The 14,262-nt window shown below is 44.8% G+C and overlaps 1 protein-coding gene across 1 annotated transcript in view; it reads left to right on the top strand.

The window, feature by feature from the left end:
- Positions 1 to 1,593: 1,593 nt before the first annotated feature.
- The window catches only part of LOC124776202 (lysosomal acid glucosylceramidase-like), a 133,189-nt gene continuing 120,520 nt past the window's right edge, over positions 1,594 to 14,262 (top strand). The window contains exon 1 of the mRNA XM_047251036.1: positions 1,594 to 1,748. Coding sequence (XP_047106992.1) covers positions 1,697 to 1,748 — 52 coding nt within the window. The 5' untranslated portion in view covers positions 1,594 to 1,696. The remainder of the gene's footprint in view (positions 1,749 to 14,262) is intronic.

The following is a 14,262-nucleotide window of genomic DNA, read 5'->3' as shown; positions in this document are numbered from 1 at the left end:
GCATACCAGTAAAACAGAAAAACATTAATGCTAACTCACAGCGTGGAGTGATCACGATCACAGAAGAACATTGTGACAAAAAATAAACAGTTGCGATGTCGCCACAGAACTGAATGTCGCATTCGCAAATCCTGACAGCACCAAAATAACACGACGGGAACTCCAGAAGTAGGGAACTGCAGGGTGGGCTGGAATTCCAAAGCCACTTATCATTAATACAAATGCCTGTAACAGGAAAACGTGGTGCCGAAGACATAAAACTTCGTCTATGTAACAATGGAAAAAAGTCATGTGGTCGGATTCAGATGAACGTTGTTTCACACTGTTCCCATTTCCTGGCCGAGTGTACAAGAGTGCAAGAGTGAAACATGGCAGTGATTCGGTGATGGTTTGGGCTGCCATGACGTGCTATCCATTGTACAGCGTGCATTGGCGTACACAATGTCCTATTACTGCCAAGGAGTACGTGACTATTTTGGCCGATCAGGTCCACCCCCTGGCACAATGTTTCTTCCATCAGTTGTGGTATTGGGTTCCACAGGCTCCTGTTCACGCAGTTGGCAGGACTGGTTTTCTGAGGACGACGATAAATTGTCGCATTCTCCCTGATCGTCAGCCACCAGATCTCAGTATTATTGAGCCTTCGTGGTCTACTTTGGATAGAAGGGTGCGTAGTCGGTATCCACCATCATCGTTGCCTGACTTTGCCACTATGTTGCAGGTAGAATGGCGTAAGATTCCCTTGAAAACCACACAGGTATTGTATTTATCCACTTCGAGATGACTGGAAACTTTTTCGGATGCCAGTGGTTTTCCTTCGTCGTATTAAGCATGGTGATGTGCTGTGATCATGGTGTTTCCATATCTTTGTTCATTCACCTGCACCACGATTTACGAAAAGCGATCCAAAGGGGGAAGGAAGGGCGGTTTGGGTATAACTCCCCAGCGATAACAATGCCATTAGAGGCGGAACGCAAACTCCAATTGGGGAAGAATGGGGAAGGAAAATGGCCGTGGTTTACAAAGGAACTATCCCGATATTTGTTCTAGGCGACTTACGAAATTAACGGATCGCCTACATGACAGGCTGGGGACTTGAGCCGTCACACTCCCAAACACGAGTACAGTGTCTGACAGCTGCACCACTTCGCACGTGAAACGTAGCTTGTATCTAACACAACACGTAACTGGGCGCCTCACAGCATTGGATATTTATAATGGTACACTGAAGTATCGAGCGTCCAAAAGTTTCTGAAGGGATCATTTACCTCCTTACAGCTGACTGATAAGCTAAAAAATATCACCAGACAAATAAGTAACCTCTTCGTATATGTTCTTCGACAAACATCGACTCTCAAATAATTACTGGGCGTTTAGAAATATTCAAAGAATTTGGTCGCTAATACGAGGCAGGAAGAAATTTAAAAGGCGTGATTTCGCGTGAAACAAGCGTCAGAGAACGAACTAGAAACAGCCTTCACGTTTATCGCAACAATAATTTCCTTTCATAATTGTCAGTGCTTAACTACTAGTTGTTGACGTGATTTCTCCGCGTTTGTCATGTACGTAATACGTCAGCGAGCCGTTAACCTTGTAGCTCGGGTTCCCATGTCTAGGCGCATCTGCTCGCGGGCAGCATTACGTCGCCGGTCAGCGTGTGTGGCGGACTGCTCTGTGGTCGCGAGAACGCAACAGCATGGTGACCGCTCTTTTGTCGGCTACAGCCTTACTGGTGACTCTGAATGTCGGTAAGTCGCGCTACTGGGCGAGACAGTGCGCTGAAACGAACCGTCTTCATGGATCGAATCTGTGTGCTGGGTAGCGACACAAAGCGTCTTATTGGCGGTACTCACAGACGACGCCAGACCAATATTTGTAGATTATTGCTATCTTCGTGGGTCAAAACATTTACCATGGTTTAAAACTATCTCTGAAGTAACGAATTGCCGATTTCTTCTCTTCAAATAAAGTAATTTCTTTCTTTCTGGAAGATTAAAGCTGTGTGCCAGACCGGGACTCGAAACTCCGATCTTTGCCTTTCCCGTACAGGTACTCAACTGGCTGAGATATTCGAGCTCGACTCACGACCCGAGCTCACAGCTACAGCTCCGCCAATACTGCTCTCTTACTTTCCAAAGCTGCGAGCGGTGGTCGTGGGACGTGCGTGGACGCTCAGTCGGTAGAAAACTTTCTTGCGAAAGGCAAAGATCCCAGGTTTGAGTCCCGATTCAGGACACAGTTTTAAAATTCTGGGAAGTTTCAAATCTGAACACACTCCACTAAAGAGTGAAAAATCACTCTGAAAGCTTAATTCTCGGCCCTTCTCTTTGTATTCGGTCCTCTTCAACTTTAAGGCAGTTCAAAAGTTTTTCATACAATACCTTTAAATTCATAGCTTACAAATTTGTTATTTTTCTTGCATTTTTTGCTCCACGCCTTCTTGAATATCCTAGATTTCCTTTTACAAATGTAATTTTGATTTCGTTAACACGAGGATAAAACCGTTAGCTAGTATAAATTTAATACATGTGTATGGAGTAGCATATGGTGAGGCTAGTCGATTTCCGTAGGTAATGTCAAACAGATATCACACTTATGAACAAATTGCGTATCACAGATATGAGTCAAGTGTATTGTGGTCGCGTGTAGCCCACAAACATATTGTAGTTTAAAGCATGTGTCAGATTCAACAGGCTTAGCCTGTAGAAGGAAATTCTTTACCCCATGTTAGTAGGACGAAGAGATGAAGGAAGGTGAAGGAGAGATTCAAACTCAAGGTTTCGTAGAAGCTGAGGTATCTGAGATGATCAGAGCCACAACGGGACAAGGATGGCGAACTAAACCTGCCGTGGCTTTTATAGTGGATCACTCCCAGCAATCGACTAAAGCGGTTTACAGATACCACTGGAAGATTAAGCCAATGTGACTGTCGCTAATGTATATTTACACTGAGGTGACAAAAGTCATGCGAAAGCCTCATGCACATATACAGATGACGGTATATTGCGTACGTAAGTTATAATAGGGCAGTGAATTGGTGGAGCTGTCATCTGCACTCGTAACTCATGTTAAAATGCTCCCGATATGATTATGACAGCACAACGGGATTTAACAGACTCTGGGCGTGGAGTGGTAGCTGGAGACAGACGCATGGGACATTTCATTTCGGAAATCGTTAGGGAATTCAGTATTCCGAGATCCACAGTGTCAAGAGTGTGCCGAGAATAGCAAATCTCACCACGGACAACACAGTAGCTGACAGCCTTCACTTAACGACCAAGAGCAGCTGCGTTTGTGCAGAGTTGTTAGCGCTAAAAGAAAAGCAACACTGCTTGAAATAACTGCAGAAACTTATCCGTTAGGACAGTGCGGTGAAAGTTGGTGTTAATGGCCTATGGCAACAAACAAACGACGCGAGTCTCTTTGCTAACTGCGCGACATCGCCCACAGCGCTTCTCCTAGGCTCGCGACCATATCGGTTGAACTCTAGACGACTGGAAAACCGTGACGTGGTCAAATGAATCCCGATTCCAGTTGGTAAGAGCTGATGGTAGGGTTCGAGTGTGGCGTAGAGCCCACGAAGCCATGGACCTATGTTGTCAACAAGGCACTATGCAAGCTGATGGTGGCTCCATAATGGTGTGGGCTGTGATTACAAGGAATGGACTGGATTTTCTGGACCAGCTGAACCGATTACTGACTGGAAATGGTTATGTTCTACAACTTCGAGACCATTTGCAGCCATTCATAGACTTCATCTTCCCAGACAACGATTTACATCTACATCTGCATATGCAGATACTCCGAAAACCACCGTGCGGCGTGTGGCGCAGCGTACTCTGTACGACTATTCCACATTTCCTTTCCTATTACACTCACAAACAGGGCGAGGGAAAACGACTGTCTATATGCTACCGTCTGAGCTCTAATTTCTCGTATCCTATCTTCGTGGTCCTTACGCGCAATTAATGTCGAGCCGGCCAGTGTGGTCGAGCGGTTCTAGACGATTATGGAACCGCGCGACCGCTACGGTCGCAGGTTCGAATCCTGCCTCGGGCATGGATGTGTGTGATGTCCTTAGGTTAGTTAGGTTCAAGTAGTTCTAAGTTCTAGGGGACTGATGACATCAGATGTTAAGTCCCATGTTAAGTCAATTTTGAATTAATGTTGACGGCGGTAGAATAGTTGGGCAGTCAGCTTCAAATGACGGTTCTGTAAATTTTCTCAATAGTCTTTCTCGAAAAGATCATCGTCTTCCCTCCAGGTATACCATTTGAGTTTCCGAAGAAATTCCGTAATACACTGCTCGACATTAAAATTGCTACACGAAGAATAAATGCAGATGATAAACGGGTATTCATTTGACAAATATATTACACTAGAACTGACATGTGATTACATTTTCACGCAATTTGGGTGCATAGATCCTGAGAAATCAGTACCCACAACAACCACCTCTGGCCGTAATAACGGCCTTGATACTCCTGCGCATTGAGTCAAACAGAGCTTGGATAGCGTGTACAGGTACAGCTGCCCATGCAGCTTCAACACGATACCACAGTTCATCAAGAGTAGTGACTAGCGTATTGTGACGAGCCTGTTGCTCGGCCACCATTGACCAGACGTTTTCAGTTGGTGAGAGACCTGGAGAATGTACTGGCCGGGGCAGCAGTCGAACATTTTCTCTATCCACAAACGCCCGTACAAGACCTGCAACATGCGGTCGTGCATTATCCTCCTTAAATGTAGGGTTTCGTAGGAATCGAATGAAGGGTAGAGCTACGGGTCGTAACACATCTGAAATGTAACGTCCACTGTTCAAAGTGCCGTCAATGTGAACAATAGGTGGCCGAGATGTGAAACCAGTGGCACCCCATACCATCACGCCGAGTGATACGCCGGTATGGCGATGACGAATACACGCTTCCAATGTGCGTTCACCGCGATGTCGCCAAACACGGATGCGACCATCATGATGCTGTAAACAGAACCTGGATTCATCCGAAAAAATGACATTTTGCCATTTCTGCACCCAGGTTCGTCGTTGAGTACACCATCGCAGGCGCTCCTGTCTGTGATGCAGCGTCAGGGGTAACCGCATCCATGGTCTCCGAGCTGATAGTCCATGCTGCTGCAAACGTCATCGAACTGTTCGTGCAGATGGTTGTTGTCTTGCAAACGTCCCCATCTGTTGACTCAGGGATCGTGACGTGACTGCACGATCCATTACAGCCATGCGGATAAGATGCCTGTCATCTCGACTGCTAGTGATATGAGGCCGTTGGGATCCAGCACGGCGTTCCGTATTACCCCTCCTGAACTCACGGATTCCATATGCTGCTAACAGTCATTGGATCTCGACCAACGCAAGCAGCAATGTCGCGATACGATAGACCGCAATGGCGATAGGCTACAATCCGACCTTTATCAAAGTCGGAAACGTGATGGTACGCATTTCTGCTCCTTACACGAGGCATCACGAAACGTTTCACTAGGCAACGCCGGTCAACTGCTATTTGTGTACGAGAAATCGGTTGGAAACTTTCCTCGTGTCAGCACGTTGTAGGTGTCGCCACCGGCGCCAACCTTGTGTGAATGCTCTGAAAAGCTAATCATTTGCATTTCACGGCAACTTCTTCCTGTCGGTTAAATTTCGCGTCTGTAGCACGTCATCTTCGTGGTGTAGCATTTTTAATGGCCAGTAGTGTACGTACGTGTGTTCGAACCTACTGGTAACAAATCTAGCAGGCCGCCATTAAATTGCTTCGATGCCTTCCTTCAGTCCGACCTGGTATGCACCGCAAACACTTTAGCAGAATACGTGGCACCAGCGTCCTATATGCGGTCTCCTTTACAGGTGAACCACTCTTTCCTAAAATTCTCCCAATCGACCGATGTCGACCATTCGTCTTCCCTACCACCGTTCTCACGTGCTCGTTCCACCTCATATCGCTTTGCAGCGTTATGCCCAAATATTTAAACGACAAGCAGGACACCAGTAATACTGTATCCGAACATTCTAGATTTTATCCTCTTAGTCATCCGCATTAACCTACATTTTTCCACATTTAGAACTAGATGCCATTCATCACACCAACTGGAAATTTTGTCTAGGTCGTCTTGTATGTTCCTACCGTCACTCAGCTTCGACACCTTACCGTAATACCACGGCATCATCAGCATACAACCGCAGACTGCTGCACACCCTGTCGGCCAAACCATTTCTGCATATGGAGAAAACAGAGGTCCTGTTACACTCCCCTGGGGCACTCCTGACTATACCATTGTCTCTGATGAACATTCGTCGTCGAGGACAATATACTGGGTTCTCTTATTTAAGTCTTCGAGACACTCACATATGGGTCAAAATGGCTCTGAGCACTATGGGACTTAACATCTGTGGTCATCAGACCCCTAGAATTTAGAACTACTTAAACCTAACTAACCTAAAGACATCACACACATCCATGCCCGAGGCAGGATTCGAACCTGCGACCGTAGCGGTCACGCGGTTCCAGACTGAAGCGCCCAGAACCGCACGGCCACACCGGCCGGCACTCACATATGTGTGAAGTTCTTCTACATGCTTTTTATGCATGACAATGCACCATGTCAGCAGACCACAATAGGTCGCGATTGGTTTGAAGAACATTCTGGATAATTCGAATGAATGATTCGGCCACCCAGGTCGCCCGACATGAATCCCGTCGAACATTTATGGATCATAACGAGAGTCAGTTTGCGTACAAAACTCTGCACCGGCAACACTTTCACAATTGTGGACGGCTATAGATGCAGCATCGCTCAGTATTTCTATGGAGAATCCCAGCGACTTGTTGAGTCCATGCCACGTCAAGATGCTGCACTACGCCGGACAAAGGGAGGTCCGACACGATATCACGAGGAATCGCATCACTTTTGTCTCCTCAGTATATAGCTGCTGTACCAAAGCTCATGGCGGCAGAGAGCTCATGAGCCACAATAACCGCGGTAATTCTGAGTGGGTTGATAAATGCGATTTGCACGTCTTTGTGATGAGGATGAGGAGAAATGATAAGGGCAACGTAAAGACACAGTCCCGAGTGAAGAAGATATCCGTCCCAGCCGAGAACCGAACCCGGGACACTGCGATCTAGGGGCAGCTACATTACCAGTAGACTAGGAGCTGCAGACCATTCTATCGGAGAGGTTACGGGAAGTGTCTGTTTAAGGACGCTGATTCTTAGGAAATGAGCTGTATTCATGTCCCAAATAGAAGCCATATTAAATGTGCCGTGAGAAAAATATCGCAATGTTCCAGACGATTACATGAAAAGAAAATGTATTCGTAATCCATAGCACGACGATGCGTCGTAATTTTTAACCCGGTAACTCTGCTTACTGAGATTTAGTGTGCTTAGTTGCTCAAAGGATTCTTCTCGAGTAATGTAGTCAGTAAGGATCTACGAGTAATTCTAATGAGAAGGCTATTACTTCTCGGATCAAATTTTCCGTGTGGCCTTTCCCGCGGCGCATTCCTTTATTTGCTGTCTCTCGCTGGGCGGAATATGTTCGTCACCAGGGTGACCATGCTGAGAAATAAATACGTAAGCGTGAAGAATAAAGATGTAGAATGTAAATAAAGTATGATATATTTATGAAGCTTCAGTGGTTTACACATAAAAGACATTATGTTTCAGCACGCCTTCATATTTGGGAAAACAGAATTACGTCACTGTCCTTGGCCTTCGTAAGCAGTATGGGCGGAGAAAATCGGGAGCAAATTACGGACTAGGCATTTCCTATGGGACGTCTGTTTGGATTGAATAAAAAGGTATTTACAGCATGCAAGACAGTCCACTATGGCAGCGTATCATTAAAGGATTGCTGGACACTGCGACACACGTTTCGCTAGGTCGCCAGTTACTTCAAGTGCAGATAAGATAAATGTATTTTACTTTCTGCAGTGCTGTGCAGAAAAGTGCAAGTAGCTCACCTTTATCCATTGACAATTTAGGAGAACAGTAAAGTAACAAAATATTTTGTTGCAAATGTGAAGTGTTGTTACATTAATAACAGGTGTAACCGTCAAAATTTTGAATACAAGCAAGCAGATTTGCATGAATTGTGTTGTACTTGTGGCGGATGTCAGTTTATGGGATCCAGTTGCATGCCTATTGCTCTTCGTCGGTCAGTACAGGGACGGTTAATGCTGTTTGTGGATGGCACTGGAGTTTTCGTTCGAAGATGTCCCATATGTGCTCAGTTACAGACAGATCTGGTGATGGAACAGTCCAGGCAACATGTGGACACTCAGTAGAGCATGTTGGGTTATAACAACGGTAAGTGGGCGAGCGTTATCCTGTTGGAAAACACACCCTGGAATGCTGTTCATGAATGGTAGAACTAAAGGTTTAATCACAAGATTGTACAAATTTGCAGTCAGTTTGCTTGGGATAATCACGAGAATGCTCCTGATGTCATACGAAATCGCTCCCCAGACCGTAATGCCAGGTATAAGCCCAATGCGTCTAGCAAGCAGACAGATTGGTTGCAGAGCCTCAGCTGGCCTCCTCCCAACGAGCACACAGCCATCACTTGGACCGAGACAGAACCAGCTTTCATCAGAAAACACGACAGAACTCTACTCTGCTCTCCAATGACCTCATGCTTGACACCACTGAAGTCGCAAAGGGAGGTGGTTCGGGATCAGTGGAAGGCACACTACAGGGCTTCTGGGTCGGAGCTGTCCTTGAAGTAACCGATTTGTGACTGTTCGTTGTGTCACTGAGGTGCCAACTGCTCCTCAGATTGTTGCTGCAGATGCAGTACGATGAGCGAGAGCCCCACGCCGAACACGGTGGCCTTCCCTCTCGGTAGTGCCACGTGTCAGTCCGGAGCCCAGTCTTCTTGCGACTGTACAGTCTCGTGACTCACCGCTGCCAGCGATCATGTACAGTGGCTACGTTCCTGCCAAGTATTTCTGCAATATTGTAGAAGGGACATCCGGCTTCTCGTAACCCTTTACACGACCACGCTCAAATTCAGTGAGGTGTTGATAACGGCATCTTATCGCCATAAAGACATTACTGACTACTATCAACTCACAAAGTCCAATCTCAAATGTAGCTAACGCACACGACCGTTACAGCGTATATTTAAAGCAAACCTGATTTGCTTCCTGATAGTGGCATTACTAACGCCACTGTTATGCGACTGGCGCGAAATTTGAATAGATATCACCTTTTAGAAGTGTAAACACGCCTACCAGCTTTCGTTTATGTCGCACAACTCCTTCTTGGTGTTGCGATTTTTCTTTCCATCAGTGTGCTACCATATCGTGTTGTAACGATAAAGAATTTGAATGTTACTGAGGAAACTGAGTTATTGACGAATAATTCGTGTCTTTTCCCAGTGTAGTGTAAGAAAACGCGTTAGTATAGAAGGTGTAGTGACAGTTGATCATTACTAAACTGGAAAAAGACCATGGCACCATCTATTGGAACATTGCGGGCTGCGTTGTTTCTGTACTGTCGTCAAATAACGTGCATTTGTTATGAAAAAGAAATCTGTTGTAAGAGTGGGATAGATATAAATTGCATAATGTGTTTTAAGCAGTTCAAAGTCTAGCAGCGGAGTATAGAGTTTTATATGCAGTATAATTACAGATCGACACGGGGTGAGCATGGCAGTTAACTGATACAGTGGTCACGTGTACCTAACAAGATAGATGTTTTTTTAGAGGTGACCACACCGGCACGTCACCCTATGCTGCTTCGACTCTATGATGCCGACTTCACGAACAGCAATGGCTCGCATGTGATGGAGTGGCAGTCTCTTGGCTACCCACTACTGAATGTTTTCAGTGGGCTATGAGCGAGAGATGTGAATGAAGATCGTGCTGACCAACGCAACAATCGAACAGCATCTGTATCGAGGTAAATCAGGACAGCACAGGCAACACACAGTCTTGCGTTATCTTGTTGAAAGATAACATCACGCAGACCTCGAAGACAGATCACATAAAAAGGGCTTCACAAGGTAGGGTTGCAACACCTGGTGTTCAGATTGCCGGCTAGCTTCCAATCGATTCGGAATGGATTAATAAAGGTCCTACTGGTTTTCGAGGGAATCTTGTATCTTTCTTTCTGAAAAGTAGTAGTAAGTTCAAGTAACGGTGATGGAGGTGGAGAACAATGACGCATCCTTGTCTGCAAAGTAGACCACAAAGGTTCGAAGTTATTGAGATCTGGTGCCTGTGGTGGCTAGCGGAAACGAGACAGTTCATCCTCGTCCTCACAAAACCATACTTGGAAGATGTGAGCTGTGTGATGAGGAACCCTGTCATCTTGGAACACAGCATCACCTTTGTGGAACAAATATGTCATCATGGGATGGACCTCACAGGCCAAAATAGTTATATAATCCGTGCCAGTAATGCAGCCTTGCAGAGTATCTACTTCGCCCATGGAACACCATGCTACTGCTGCCCAAATCATTACCGAACCCCTGCCAAGTTTCACTCTTGGGACATAAACTCGGGCGGAAGTTGGAAACACTGTGTAACGAGATTCGTCCGACCAAATGACATTCTTCCGTTGCTCCATAGTCCAGAATTATGGCTTCAGCACCTCCTTTTGTTGTTTCGAGTAACTGCACCACTGATCAGTCTTGTTGAAATTTCATGTAGCCCTGCAATTGCCCGCTTCTGTTGTTTAGGTGCCGACAGGGTTCGTGAGTGCGATATTGAGTTCTGCATTGAGTTGCAACTGTCACCCTCTTATTTTTCGTCACAGTCCTCTTCTGTCACGATCGCTCAGTGCCCACTCTCGTCCCTGTTGACACTTAGCTCCAAAATAACGCACTCAAAACTGCAAAGAACACTGCTCTGGTTACGACTGACACTTCCAACGTATTGAGGACACTGCACAGGTGCCGTTCATGGTCGAATACAACAGCGCAACCTGCAAGCTTCGTTAGTATCTTGCATTTATGTTCAGACATGTATGTGTCTCCATATTTTTGTCCAACCCCTGTTTTGGTAATTATGTGTAATTCTGTATTCGTAAAGCAGAGTCTAAGATTCGTCGACGGTCTCTTCACACAATAACTGTAGATTCGATTTACGACGGTCACATGGCCAGTTTCTTTGGCTGCCAGGAGAGCGGTATGTGGCTTCGCTCGGTTCTGACGCTCGTTTCGGCAGTTAAAAAAAAATTATTTTAACAGTCAGAAAACAAAAGTTTTGTGCAGGCCGGAGTGGCCGTGCGGTTCTAGGCGCTACAGTCTGGAGCCGAGCGACCGCTACGGTCGCAGGTTCGAATCCAGCCTCGGGCAAGGATGTGTGTGATGTCCTTAGGTTAGTTAGGTTTAAGTAGTTCTAAGTTCTAGGCGACTGATGACCTCAGAAGTTAAGTCGCATAGTGCTCAGAGGCATTTGAACAAAAGTTTTGTGTTTATGTTTCGCTGTGGATTATAGGCTGATGCCGTTTACTTAATTTTTCTACTGTTAATGGCAGTATGGGAGCTTTGTTAGAACTAATTGTCGTTACTTAGGTCAATTCACAAAAATAAGCACGCGGCGCTTGTGAGAAATTATACTGATTCCTCGGCACGGTGCCAGTTTCGGCACTACTATGCAGTCAAGATGTATGTGAACCTGTACAGAAGAATGCTCAAATAGTCAGCAGTCTTTTCTCTGTCTGTTCCTCGCACAGCTCTTTTCGAGCTGCAAAAAGGATCCAGCCCAGTGCCCTGAAGCGCAGATTTCTGTACAGTACAACCATGGCACTAGTATAAATGCCTATAATCGTCTCCAATTTCCTCAAACACGCCCCCTCCCTTTGCTGCACAACAATCTCAATACCAGTTCACCGTCTGTTTTTGGGCGAAAAAGTCTTTTGATGAAATGCAAACTGTAAATTCGCTTTCACCCGGTAGAGACATTGCAGCAGACTCTGAAGAACTCAGCAATCTGTACTTAATCTCTGAGTTCAAATGGGTCCGCAGAAACAGAAAATCCCATTTTATGCGCTAGAAGACAGGAAGAGAAGTGTGAAATGCCAGGGTCGAGAGGATGTCTTCTCCTGGAGTTACAGCCTTTTGATCTCTACAGCGTGTAGCAAAACGCCACTTGTAGTCACAGTGCTACGAATTCAGTGGTACAATTGGTATAACTGCTTAGAAGGGAACCTCCCCATCGCACCCCCCTCAGATTTAGTTATAAGTTGGCGCAGTGGATAGGCCTTGAAAAACTGAACACAGATCAATCGAGAAAACAGGAAGAAGTTGTGTGGAACTATGAAAAAATAAGCAAAATATACAGACTGAGTAATCCATGCGTAAGATAAGCAACATCAAAGATAATGTGAGCTCAGGAGCGCCGTGGTCCCGTGCTTAGCGTGAGCAGCTGCGAAACAAGAGGTCTTTGGTTCAAGTCTTCCCTCGAGTGAAACATTTTCTTTCTTTATTTTCGCAAAGTTAGGATCTGTCCGTTCGCTTATTGTCGTCTTTCTTCACAATAATACGTTTAGTGTCTGTGTTTTGCGACCGCACCGCAAAACCGTGCGATTAGTAGACGAAAGGATGTGCCTCTCCAATGGAAACCGAAAACATTTGATCGCAAGGTCATAGGTCAGCCGATTCCTCCACAGGAAAACACGGCTGATATATTCTATACGACACTGGTGACGGCATGTGCGTCCCACCTAACTTGTACGCTTGGAGAATGGGTAAAAAGATTCTTCTACCTTGCCCGATTTAGGTTTTCTTGTGGATGTGATAATCATTCCCAAAAAAGTGGTGAAAACATAAGAGTTTGTCACATAAACTGAAAACAAAAAGTCAATTGTTTTACTCGAGGGAAGATTTGAACCACGGACCTCTGATTCCGGAGTTGCTGACGCTAACGACGGGACCACGGCGCTCCTGAGCTAGCTTTGCCCTTGATGTTACATATCTTGCGCATGGACTACTGAGTCTGTATATTTTGTTTACTTTTTATAGTTCCACACAACTTCTTCCTGTTTTCTCGATTGATCTGTGTTCAGTTTTTCAAGGCCTATTCACTGTGCAAACTTATAACTAAACGTGAGGGGGGTGCGATGGGGAGGTTCCCTTGCCAGTGGTGACAACCTGATGGAACGAAGACTACATTCGTTCAGTCCTAGGCTGTTGGTCTATTCTACAGGTAAATTTTAGGGTGGTTTTGGAACATTTCTCACGTTTATCCAGCCGGTTATAGGCCATAGATTAAAATAAATGAAAAGCACCAGTTTGGTTTTGTTCTACAGTGCAGTGGATTACACTTGACGTCACAAAGACAAAAATGTTTAAAAAAGACATTTTGTTCAATTTTAGTCAGGCCAGTAAACAAAAAAACAAAAAAAAAATTATAAAGCATCAGAGTGATAAGATAAACCAATCAACGTACTCAGTTGTGTTTTATTTTCGTTTCACACCTTTTCTAGCCCCATTTAATTTTTTTGTAAGCATTATTAAGCTTTATTTCATAACTCGTTGGATGTACTGGAATTAATCTTATGTAGATGAAAGTTTAGAGCACCGAATTAAAAATGTGCCTTCTTTATTAATATTAATTGCATAAAATATGTACTTTGCATATGCAATATAAAATGTTTATCGTTAAAATGTTAAACTGATGTATCTTAAAATACTAATTTAAGGAATACCACTGGGTTGTGGGTCAATAAGGTTAATGTACTTCTTGTCAAAATTAGTTCCTGGGACGCAACGCTTTTTCTGATTCACCGAATCAATTACGTAAGAAATGTCAATTCCACAATTTTGCTCCATCTTCGAAAATTCTCTGCGGACGGCCTTGGTAGCTGTAATTAAAACTATCATCTAACCTCCGTCCTTGATGCTATCTGCCGCTGCTAAAGAAATAGTACACGTGCCGACAATGTACAACTAACGACATCGTATTAGTTGAACTTTTTTGTCCAACATAATTTTCGAAGCTGATAGCGCCGTTCCTGACAGACGGCAATATAACAATCACTGCTTACGTCATAGCCTGAGAAGCCATATATTTTACGCTGGACACATTAGGTAACCTGTCTCACTGTTGTGTGGCATGAGTCCACGGTAAGAAGTTTTATCTAGACAGATAAAAACTACAACAACGGAAATTTAAATGAGAGGTTTGAAGAACTTGTTGCTGAGAACAATATAATTATGTAACAGTGATTCTTTCCAATACGATTATGCAGCATGGAACAAACTGCCTAGCCTTGGTGGTTTGCTACGTGGTGTTGTTGA

This window comes from Schistocerca piceifrons, chromosome 2 (genome assembly GCF_021461385.2).
Source record: "Schistocerca piceifrons isolate TAMUIC-IGC-003096 chromosome 2, iqSchPice1.1, whole genome shotgun sequence".
Lineage (NCBI taxonomy): Eukaryota > Metazoa > Arthropoda > Insecta > Orthoptera > Acrididae > Schistocerca > Schistocerca piceifrons.
Note: the sequence above shows the minus strand (reverse complement) of the source record. Positions and strands in the feature narration are given on the sequence as shown.